The sequence below is a fragment of the Zonotrichia albicollis genome, chromosome 9 (genome assembly GCF_047830755.1).
Source record: "Zonotrichia albicollis isolate bZonAlb1 chromosome 9, bZonAlb1.hap1, whole genome shotgun sequence".
Classification (NCBI taxonomy): Eukaryota; Metazoa; Chordata; class Aves; order Passeriformes; family Passerellidae; genus Zonotrichia; species Zonotrichia albicollis.
The window spans coordinates 23,640,543-23,652,463 of record NC_133827.1 but is presented as its reverse complement, the minus strand read 5'-3'; the positions used below and the strand labels follow the sequence as shown (position 1 = coordinate 23,652,463).

Sequence of the window (11,921 nt, the reverse complement as noted above, 5' to 3'; positions counted from 1 at the left end):
CTTGAAACTGATCAGGTCCCTGCCTCTTTCATCTCAGATGTTTTTCTTCTTCTTTGTACAACCCAAACTCCTGTGATGACTCTTAGAATCACTTTGGGATGGAATGGACCTTAAAATTATCTGGCATGAGTCCCCTGAAATGGCTTTTAAAAAACCTCTTGACAACCTATTCGAGTGTATTGGTCCTCCCTAAGAAAAAGATTCCCTACCAATACATAATCAAAATATATCTGCTTTGAGTTTTGCACTAGTAGCCCTTGACCCATCCCTACACACTCCAGCCAGGTATCCTTCCCTTTCTTAACTGAATGTCTCCTAGAAGCCCTCTCCTCTCTTTGCTATGCAACCCAAATCCTCTCAGCCTTTTCTCACGGGCTGATGGCTCCAGCTGCCTGGTGCTCTTTGTGGCTCCTCTGGACCCACTGCAGCAGGCCGTGTGTTTCTTAGGCTGTGGGTCCTAGGGCTGCAGGCAGTACCCCAGGTACGGTGTCAGGAGAGCCGAGTAGAGCAGGACAATCCCCACCCTCAACCTGCTGCCCACACGGCTCTGGATGCAGCCCAGAATAAGATTGGATTTTTGCACTGGGCTGCTCGCTGGCAGTGCAGGTTCATGTTCAGTATTTCAGCCACCAGAACCTGCAGGTCCCCCTCCACAGGGCTGCTCTCATTCCACTCAAGGCCTACTAGGCTGTGTCCAGGTTTGGGATTGCCCTGACCTTGGCATTTGACAACCAGAGCTCTGGCCTCAGCTTGGCAAGTTGGGATCCTCCAGAAAACAAGGAATTCCACACGTAGGAAGGTGATCAAAGGCATGACTGCATCTCTCCCTGAAAGACAAATTGACCCATTTTCCCAAACACACACTGACCCACTTTGCTCTGTGTGTCCAGCCCTGAAGTCAGGATCTGGATGGCAGCCTTGGGGCAGAGGCTGAGGGCAGGGAGCCCAAAGCTCATGGCTCCTTTTCCTGGGGCAGGCATCATTTGCCCATTCACCTAATATCACACTTCAAAGGGATATTGGATCGGGCTTCGAGAACCTGTGGGAATTACTGTGCTGTGGAAGAGTTGGGAAAATCCATGAGCTTCAGGCAAACCTGAATCATGGTGATGTGGAAATGAGTGCACACAGTGCCCTGGGCTCAGGAATTCCAGGGATACCACAGCACATGGCCTCTTTCCTATGAAATATTTTGCCTTTGTCAGGGGCATTGCCAGACCTTTTAAGACCAGTCTGAGACCACCTTGTACGTCCATGTAATCCTGTGCTGCTGCAGCTGCAGCCTTCCACAAGGCTTTGCCATTAGGTGACTGCTCGCGGGCCCAGGGGATGCAGGGCAACCCAGGATAATGGAGAGTGGGGGAGACCTGTGGCAGTTCTTTGCTTCTTCTCTGAGAAGAACAAACTTCCCAGCTGCCCCAGAAGCTGTGGGCCTTGTCCCATTGTCCTCTGAACACTGCCACTGTCAGACAGGTGCCTGTCCCATGAGCAGCACTTCCAGGGATGCCCTGCACCCCCAGGAGGCCACCAGGAGATGGAAAGGGCTCTTACAGATGAACCTCCCAGGTCCTCGATGGGAAGGACCAGCAGGAGATGACACTGGGGCTGCCTGCACTGATGAGCCAGGGGTGGAGGGGGACATGGAGCTGCTGCCTCCACCACGTCCTGGCAGTTCTGGAGAGAATGGAGGCAAACTCTCCTGAGAGCTGCACTGTCACAGGGCAAGAGGCAGCAATCACAAGTGGCAAGAAAAAATGCCAGTATTCCCTGGGGGAGGACAAGGGAACACCCAGGCCTGTATGTGGAGAGCTGTACAAGGTGTAGTGTCCTCTTTTCTAAGCTGTGTCTGTGCTTAGAGTCAGCAGGACAAGGCCCAGACCCTGCTGAGGAACTGGGGCAGTGTGATCTGCCCAGAGCAGTTGACAGGAGCACAAAAGCTCCAGAGCTCCACACAGACCTGCTGGGGTTGGTGTGGGGTACTCTGAGTCATTACAGTCCTTGAGATGCCCCCAAAAGACCCTGCCAGGGGAGACAGCAAATGCAGGAGATTGCAGACAAGCACCAGGTGATCCATGACTGGGAATACAAGGTGGGGAAATATCCTTCATGGCAGCAGAACATTGAGGGTGTGAGCTCTGTTATCCCTTGAGCGCCTGAGTCTGCAGCACCCAGTCCACTGAAGTCCATACTGGGTGACTCAGGTTTGCCTGGAGCTCAGGGATTTTCCCAGCTCTTCCACATCGCGATGACACCTGCTCTGCTGCTCTGGGAGACTGATCCCGTGTCCCTTTGAAATGTAAAATGCATGGAATGGGAAACCCCATCCCAGAGCCAGAAAACAACAGCCATGGGCTCCCTGCCCTCAGCCCTTTCCCCAAAGGCACCAGCCAAGTCTCTGTCCCTGGGATGAGCACGCTGAGTAAAGCAGGTCAGTGTGGCTGTGGGTCTGTCTCAGGGAAGGACACAGCATCTCTTTGATCACAAAACCAGGCCGTGGCACAGCCTGTGACTGTAAGCAAGTTCCCCAGGGCTGTCGCTCAGGCCTGCAGGGGACATCCTTTCAGGTGAACATGGACTTCCCTTGCCCATGAGCTTTGCCCCCACCCTGCACAGTTGGGTCTCTTCCCCACTATGGGGTTGTGCAGGGTTGACTTTATGCCTCAACTGACCCTCAGTCTTCTGTAGGTCTGTGAAGACCCATGGAAGAAATGACTCTCAGGATGAGCCTGAGTGTCTGCACTGAAAGGTGCTAAGAGATGAACTGAGGAGTCAGTTAATGGCTGACTTTAACTGTAAATGGAGCACAATTAACTATCAAGAAGAACAAGTGACAGAAAGTTATAGACACTGAGCAAATACATTTCAATTGACCTTATACACTGGCTTGAGACCTCCAAATGAAATTGCCTTAGGAAGCTGGGACACACATAATTTCCAAGGTGGCTTGTGTGAAACTGGTGAAAAATGCCTGAGATGAAAGAGTCAGGGACCTGATCAGCATCGAGGCATGGCAAGTGGCCACTCCCAGGAGTTTAGATGTTTCACAAACAAGGAATGTTTGTGGCCCCACAGGGCTCTGGGACCCAGCATAAAAGGCTGCTCTGCTGCAGGCTCTGCATCCTGGTCTCTGGCCTCCCTTTCCTCGAGGAACCAGGTAAGCCTGAGCCCGCTCCATCCCTCCCTGTGGGCTGAGCTGCTCTCATGGAGGCTGCCCGGCTTGATCCTTGGGCTGCCTCAGCTGGGCCCTGGCACAGAAGTGTTGGAGGGCCGTCAGCCTTTCCATGCTGGGGGCTGGGGCCAGCTGGGAAGAGGGGGCTTTGTTCCAGCACTAGGGGATCAATGGGGCTCAGCCTCAGGGGGATGTGTCCAGCAGAATTTGCACCTGCCCTGGTGTAACAAAATGTGCCAGAGCACGCCGGGACCTTGTCTGACCCGGCCGTGTGTGCTCTGGAGATGGGCTGTGACCAGTCTTTCCACAGGGCCCTTAAAGCCACTGTGCCGGCTCATCTTGCTGAAGTGGGGCGGCCTTCCTGTGCCGTGCCACTCGCAGGGCAGCAGGAGGGTGGTGGGAGCTGTAGGCACAGAGTGTGTGTTGGAGACCAAATGTGTCCCTGGCGAGAGCTGAGGGACAGAGAGACAAAGTGATGCTGAGGCTGGGTGGTGCTTCCTGCTCTGTGTTGCAGCTTTGCCTCCTGCACCGAGAGATGTCTTGCTGCAGACCCTGTCCCCCACGGCCCTGCGGCCCCTGTGGCCCAACGCCCCTTGCCAGCAGCTGCACTGAGCCCTGCAATGCCCGCTGCGCTGACTCCACGGTGTACATCGAGCCTTCGCCGGTGGTGGTGACCCTGCCGGGCCCCATCCTCACCTCCTTCCCTCAGAGCACGGCCGTGGGATCCTCTCTGTCAGCTGCTGTGGGCAGCTCCCTCAGCACCGCGGGGGTTCCCATCTCTTCTGGGGGCTCCCTTGGCCTGGGGGGCTCAGGCCTGTGCCTGCCTTTCTCCCGCTGCGGTCAGATCTGCTGAGGCCGGCGCATCATCCCCGTTCTCCTTGGCAGACGGGCCCATCTCTTGCCCTCTCTGGCCCCCCACACGTCTTCCTTGGTCTCTGTTCTGTGCCGCCGCTTTTGCTCCTTCTCATTAAAGCCTTTGTGCAGCATTGCTGGAGAGTCGTGGTCCTTTGTTCTCCTCCTCCCTCACCTACCCCCTGCTCTGCCAGGGAGATCCTTCCCTCTGCCCTGGAAACAAATGGAAGCCCAATGATGGGCCACTGCCCAGTGCTGTTGGAGCTCCTTGAATGGATTGCAGAGCAATAGAAAGCAATTGGCACGGAAAAGAGGAAAAGGAGCCACAGATGAATGGAATATTAAAGGAGAAGTTGACAGGAGTGGGCCTTAGAAGTAATGGCACACAGAGTGCCCTGCTGGAAATGGTCCAACCTGGAATCAGCTGCCCAGAGCTTGTATTCTAGTCTCTGGATTTGATTGCATCCAAGACAGGAGGCAGTGGTCCCAGAGCAGAGTCTTGTGCCTGGCGCATTGGGAGTGGACGTTGTGCAGCTCCGGTGCTGTGTGCTGGATGAGAGAAGAGTGCAGAAGTGCAGCAGCAGCAGAGGAGAAGGCTGAGAGTGTGTGCATGCTGAGGCATGCCAAAAGGCTCAGGTCCCACTGAGATTTGAACTCAGATCACTGGATTCAGAGTCCAGAGTGCTCACCATTACACCATAGGACCTCCTGCCCAGCTCACCTGGGGCCCCTGTGCTCAGCCTGGTTAGCCTTATGGCCCCACACAAGGTTGCCTGCCTCTCCACTGCTCTGCACATCTCACACCACCTGCAGCCTTCCTGCACACCCCACACACACTCTCCCATCACACCAACCTTCAGGCCAACAGCACCACAGCTCCCTTCAAGCCTGACATGGCCTCTCGTACACGTGCCACACTTCAAAGCACCCAACATCTTCTCTTTCCCAAATGGCAACAAGCCCTTTCTCACTCAGGCACACTTACCTGCCCAAGTTACCTTCACACACCACAAGCCCCCTTGCCTTCTCTTCTCCAGACCAAGCCACTCCAGCTCCTTAAGGACTATGGAGATCGAAACTTTGCCCCATCTCTACAGAAGCTCAGCAAAACTCTCTGCTGAACCCACCAAGGGGCTGGAGCAGCAAGGACAAAGGACAGCTGACACACCAAGGGCAGAGCAATGACTGACCTCCAGCTCCTGTGAGGATGTTCACTCACTGCCTATGCTGCACAGCAACGAGAGCAATATCTAATACTGTATGGCAGTGCGGTATTTTGCATTAGGATTCCTGGGTAACAGTTACTCAGACAGTGATGCGAGGAACCATGTACTATTTTAAATGTTTACTCTACGGCTGAAAAATTACTTTGGACGCCAGAGTTTCAGTCATTACTCTCAAAATGCAACAATACATGTAATAATGGTGATCCACAGCATACTGGGCCATCTCACAAGATTGAAACAAAACTTGAAATTGCTTTTCGTCGGAAGCTTCCTATGACATTTGGTGGTTCACTTTACATCAGAGTATGCTTGAACATGGGTAAGAAGGGATGACATATTATCAAAAACATCGCACTTGGAGGGGCCCACTTTGGAGAGTGCGGTCCCTCATCCTTCAGCAGCAGTGGTTGCCATGACCACTTTCTAGAAGCCTTCCAGACCCGTCTTCCGCACCCGAAGGGTAAAACGCCAGAAAGCCACTTCTCGTCGCCGGGGGGGTGTGCAGGGATGAGCAGCCCGCAGAACAGGCTGGAAGCGCCGCTGCTCCGATCTCAGCAACAAAGTCCCGTCAGTGCGGTGTATGTGACTGCGCGCCTGGCAGCGCTGCCCCCTTCACCCCGCACTCACAGCGCTGCCATGGGTTTGCTGCCAGCTGGGGAGAAGCAGCTTCGGCGGCAGGGCAGAGGCAAACGCCATGCCTGTGCCTGTCCCACCGCCTCCCCCATCCTTCCGCTCCGCAGCCTCGCTATTCCATATTTCTTTGCCTTTATAGGAAAAGTATGCGCAGGTCCGGGGGGGGCTGCCCTGAGTCACCGAGGGCTGCGGTGCCCGCCCACACCCAAGGGGCCCGGGCCGCCGCCGGGGCGGGGTCAGCGCTGGCCGCCAGGGCCGCAGCGCAGCGGCCGAGCCGCCCCTCCCGCCCCGGAGCCCCTCGGCGACAGCGCGGGGTTCGCCGCCATGACGGGCAGGTGAGGCCGGGCACACGGGAGCCGGGCGGGGGTCTGGGCCGTGCCCGCCTTCAGCGCCCTGGGCCGGCCGTGACGTGTGGGGAACAGCTCCTTCTGGCCCCGGGTAGCGCCATGGGTGCCTGCGGGAAGGGTCGGGGCAGAACGCTTTGCTGCTGTGAGGCCTGGGCGGAGCGGGGCACTCTCCGGCCCGCCGTGCGAGCGCGGAGCTGCTCCGCTGTGCCTGAGCCCTGCGTGGGGACACAACGGAGGGCAGAGCTGGGCGAGCAGCTGTAGGTGTGAGCGGCTGTGGGTATGAGCAACTGTGGGTGTGAGCAGCCGTAGGTGTGAGCTCTGCTTGCTCAGCAGCCCAGCTCTCTGGCGGCCTGTGCCTGGTGTGCCCGCACCGCTGCCCATCGGGGCCCTCCTCACTGATCTGCTCGCGGCCCCTCTGCCCACAGATTCGCTCTTCTCTTCTTCGAGCTGGCCTTGGAGTTAACATGTTCCGGGAGCTGTTTAAATCTGGAGCTAGATTCTCCTCTCATGCTGACAGCGGAGAACTCTGTGAAGCAACTTAATTGACAGTTGTAAATGAAAAGAGGAGTGGGGAAGGCATTTTCTGGCATTTTGTGAGGGCTTGCACAAGTGCTGTAATGTCACTTTTTTGTCCCATCTGTAAAGTAAAACCCAGATGTTATAAGCAGCTTGTGAAATGTTTTGGAGATGAGAAGCATGAAGACGTAATACTACAATTAGCAAGGTGCCCTTTTTAGGACACTCATCTTCATGAGTCCTACTATGTTACTGTAGTTCTGAAGGATTGTTCTTTGTGATTAGGAATACTGAGATGGATTCAGAGCACTTTATACATAAATATTCACTTTCCTTTTGTGTCAAGTCTTGATGTTTGTATTATGCAGCTTTTTCTGATCAAAGTGAATTCTGATTAGTGGGTTGTTGAGTGTGAGAACCTGCTGAATAACTGTGTATGCTCATCTGTGATTTGGGAATGTATTATCTTTGGTCTCTGTCATTAACAAATTTATGCTCTTGGATGATTATACATGCTCAAAACTCCTCTGGGTTTTGCCTCAAGTCTTTAATGGTCCATTTTTATTTTTCTGACATGTGAAACAGGTGTGTATTTACAAGTTTACATTCATTTTCTTACAGCTAGAGGAAGACTCAGGAGCCTTAAATGCTCGCAGGTCATGGGTACCCATCCAGCTCTTAAATGGAGAGAGGATGGAGAGGACTGTGAAAGAGCTGTGGCTGTATGAAGCCAGCTGGTTGTATTTTTTCAGAACTGTGGCGTGGTACTGTTTAGAATGACAGGCCTGTCTGGAGTGAAGGCACTCATGAGGACAGTGGGAAGTGCTGGTGGACAGTCATTGCCTTCTCTCCATGCTTCCCCTGACACTTGCCTGTTAAAGTGTAACACTGCTCTTTGGAAGCTCTGACACGAAGCCTTGGCCTGGGTGGACAACTCCAGGGTAGCTGAGATGCTGCAGTGTGTGCAGTTGAAAGTGATGCAGGACTTCTGTTCCCTTTTCCTTGGGTTTACTTCACAGGGCTGTTAAAATGACCAGGCCTTGGCTTTAGCTTGTGAGAAGTGAAGGCAGGTGTTATTTAATGTTTCAGAACTGTTTGTGCTGGGAAGTTTGTCAGCTGTGAACATTTATTTCTAAAGTTCTGTCTGCTGTCATTCCCAGGACAGGAGAATTTACTGAAGTTGTTTGTCACAGCTGTAACTCAGTTGGCTGTTTCCTTATTAATAGTATGATCCATTTAGGGTCGTGGTTTCCCAGCAAAGCTTTACAGTGTCTGTGTAACTTGCACTGCTCAGCACCTTGCCTGGCCAATGCCATTGACAAGCACCGTGTTCAAAGTCGTTTTTCAGGCTGGGACAGAATCCTGTGGCATTGCAAAGAATTCAGCATTGAGAATGAATGTTCTTCCTTGGATCCAGCTAGGGGTCACTCTGCTCAGTGGTACCCAGATGTTGTTCCCTGTTTGTTGTCTGGTAGTTCTTCAAGTCTGCTGACACTGTGCAGTCAGATGTTCTCCAGCATTCGGGACATGGGATTTTCAGGTTTCTGGGAGGAGATGAACTGCTTCACAGCTGGAGCATCCCCACAATGTCCATCAGTGGGAGCCTTCCTGAGCCAGGGACGGTCCTAAATGTCCCTTTGGTCTTGAAACTGTTGGCACAGGGAATGATTGTGTTGTTTTAAAGTGTTCTAAAGTCAAAAAGACTGGAAAACGTGGGGTGCTGAAACAGTATTCTTTTTCACTTCACCTTTCTTATAAAGTAGAAATATGAAAGGACTCTCTTCTAGATAATCTGATTGCAGATGCATTATTAATATTAAAATACATTAAAAATAACTCAATTTTCATTGTGTTCTATTTCATTTAGCTGCAGAGAGCATCTCCTGAATTTAAAAAACTGCAGTGATTTGGTTTATTGATTTTTAGCATTGGGGAAAAGTATAAGTCCAGGAAAAAGAAATGCACATCTTTTTTGTGTACTCATAGTAAAAAAAATTACTAAAATTAGGTGGCTATCTAGCAAATGTAAAGCAAATCTTAAACATATCACTAGTTACATTTTTACAGTGTGAGGATTGTGCTTTGCTGGAGAAAACTGATAATTAGATAATTGGATTTTAGAAATAGTATTTGTGACTGCCAGCTCTGGGCTGGGCTATGGGGGAAATAGAGGAGGAGAGCCACCTCCCTGACTTGCTGGCCACACTCTTTACTTTTATGAGGTTACATGTTGTTTTACCTACATTTGAAAACTAATTCTGTGTAAGAGTACTAGATGTAACAACAGTATGTTTCGAAGCAGTCTTTCTGTGATTTCCAGTGTTGATAAATACAGTAGTTGTGATTTTTGGAGTGGTTAGAAGTTAACTATGTTATTTCCTGACCAATAAATAAGGGAAGACTGCTTCTAGAATTGTATTTGATATATTTAGTCCATCTGTTCATTTTGACTTTTGCCTTTTTGAGGATTGTTGGAGTTTGGGGTGGAGTTGATTAATTTTGTTTGGTTAGCTACATTTTGTTGTTTTATTTTCCTTTATCTTTGTGATGAGCTTATTCCTAAGATAGAGGATCTGTGAATCACCAGTGAGCAAAATGTTGTCAAATGCCCAAAGTAGAAACTAAACAAGAATGGAAGAGAGTTTCCTTTAAGACTTTGCTACTGTGATGTTGATTAGAAAACTCACAGGTGAAATATGCCTGGGCTGTTTTGTGTTGCCTTTAGAAAGTAACCTAATGTAAAGCCCAAGAAAAAATATTTCCCAAGTGCATGTTTCAGAGCATAATTATCTTCATAAGAAATTTTTGTTATCACTATACTTAGTCAAATTGGGATCTGGATACGCCTATGTACTTCCTGTAGTCAACAAAAGAAGAGCAGCTGCATTTACAGATATGCTTATTGATTGTTCTAATCCAGTGAAGGTAAGAAATAACAGTATATTATTTTCCATTAGGCTAGCTAGTTAAATACTTCTTTAATTCAGTAGAGAGCTGCTGCTTTACATGAAGCAGTTGCTAATAAAATGGGTTGAGATAGGAGGGAGTCTAAAGGACAATATTACAAAAGATTCTTGGCACTGAGTAGACAGTACCTGCATTAAATAAGAGTTGTTTTATCTCTCTGAGTTAGGAGCAACCATTTCTGCTCTTCTGGGTTGAAATTGTGGTTTTAATCTTAATCTTTCTATCTAAACTTGCTCTCTGTTGCTCTCTAGATAGGAAGGTCCTCAGTCTGTTTTGGGGCCATAGAGCTCCTTCTCTGAGGAAGAACCTGAAAATGCCTGAAAGAAGTCTGGCTGCTTTCTTCTCTGCTGTGGCCCAGAAAGTAACCACCTATAAGAGTTTGGCATCAACCCTGTCTCTTTAAAGCAATCTGTCAAGAGGGAAAGAAAAAACAAACCTGTGCATTGTCACTCTGTGTGTAAGGCGGCAAGAGAGGATTGAGTGAGGAGCTTGTGTTGAGGGATGGGAAGACAGGATGTTTGCTGTTGAGATTTTGGGTTTTTTTCCTTTAATTCCCTCATCTTCCCTTTTGAAGAAGACAGTCATAGTTTCCATGGAAGAGTGACTATTTGAAAACCAATGGAATAATGTCATATGAGTCACATAAAGTCTTAAGTGTTTGAGAGAGAAGGAGGTTTTTTGTCAGATTGCTTAAGGATGAGGGAGATGATTGTTGTGGGGATTTAATTTTTTGCTAGAAATAAAAAGGTGATTTAATCTTACATTTTTAAAATTGTTTATTGCTCTAAAATTTCAAAGGTCAGCAGAGACACCCAGTATGCAGGACATTTTTCTTTATTCCATTTGTATTCTAAAATAGAAATGGTTAAACTACACTTACAGTCTGAAAGAAATGGTAGTGGCAGATTGCTGTCAGGTCAGGAGCTGAAACTCTCAAGGAAATGGGGAGTGCATTTTAGATTTTAAGGCTGCTGATTTGTGAATTTAGATGTGTTTTGTTCGTTATTCATGCCTGTTGTACTGGGCCCTAATAAACCCTTCTGGTTTTCTTTATGTGACTGAAGGGATTCCTGGTTGTTAATATTAATTTAGAACTCATGAAGTCATCAGTCCTCTCATTTTTTTCATCTGTAGCTTGCCGAGATGTGTTTCATGCGCATGCTACAAAAATCCTCTCCCCTCCCCTTTTGTTTTCTTACAGTTTACTAAAAAATAATTTGTTAATAATCACTCTTAGGATATTTTTCATGGTAATGCTTGAAGGCCAGAGAGCTCTGGAGCCTGGAATGCCAAGTATGTTCTTCCTCCCTGCTTCCTGACCCTCTGCTGTGAGCGGCTGCAATGAGGCCGGAGAGCAGAAGTGTTTGCAACCTTGTTTCTTGGAATATGCTTTGTCCAAGTGGAAGGAACAGCTCTGTTGTTTACAGTATCTTAGGACATGGTGTAGTACAGCAGCCTGCAGGGAAGCACTTGGAGATGCTAGGGTCAGATACTGATCTTCAGTAAACTGTAATCTTTGCTGTCAAAGCTCTAGTAATCTGCTTTGCCTTTCTCCATTTTGCTGTGTTTCGATCAGAAAGGTTTCTCGATTCAAGTGTCTTAATTATGTGAAGACTCAGGATTTATTTTTTTTTACCTCAGTTGTTACATTTATACATGCATTCTGCAAGGCGAGGAAAGAATGAGGTAGCCCCTAGTGTGCTGCATTAAGTAAATAATTCCTAGTGGAATGCAGGAAGGAGGCTGTCAGGTCTTTAAGGATATGGCAGAATGGCAGAGAGGCAGTGCTTGCTGGGGTGTCCGTGCATCCTGCTTCAGCTCTTCTGCAAAGTAAACCAGCAGCCCGCAGGAAGGTGACTCACTGAGTGTCGCGCTGCCGGCGTTGCTCCCGCCGTGTCCCTGCACTCCCTGCGGAGGGGCCGGGGTGCATGGCTGGCCTCAGGCTCCGCGGGCTGGCAGCCTCCAAGCTCTACCAGCGCCGGCAGGATCGCCTCAGTGGCACGGGGTCCCTGCTGAGCAGCAGGACACACATGGCACCTGGCGCTCCTGGGTAGGTCTCCAAGGTGAAGGGAATGGCGTTCTGAAAGCATTTTCCAGGATTTGATAGGTTTTCGGTTCTGGTGGTGGGGCTGCTTTATTTAAAGTGAGAATTGTTGGCACAGAGCCAGAGGGGAGGAGGTGGCTTTGTTTTCATTTCCAAGTAGATTAAGA

At 49.7% G+C, this 11,921-nt stretch overlaps 1 protein-coding gene and 1 non-coding gene across 3 annotated transcripts in view; one reads left to right on the top strand and one right to left on the bottom strand.

The window, feature by feature from the left end:
* Positions 1–4,655: 4,655 nt before the first annotated feature.
* Positions 4,656–4,727, bottom strand: TRNAQ-CUG (transfer RNA glutamine (anticodon CUG)). Its single transcript has one exon. It is a non-coding gene; the product is annotated as a tRNA-Gln (tRNA).
* A 1,083-nt stretch (positions 4,728–5,810) lies between these two features.
* Positions 5,811–11,921, top strand: part of LIMS2 (LIM zinc finger domain containing 2) — a 32,466-nt gene continuing 26,355 nt past the window's right edge. The window contains exon 1 of one of the 2 annotated variants that reach the window (XM_074547032.1): positions 5,811–6,215. In XM_074547032.1, coding sequence (XP_074403133.1) covers positions 5,884–6,215 — 332 coding nt within the window. In that variant the 5' untranslated portion in view covers positions 5,811–5,883. Of the gene's footprint in view, positions 6,216–11,603; positions 11,761–11,921 lie in introns of those variants that run through there. The other variant, XM_014272824.3, reaches the window with a different exon arrangement.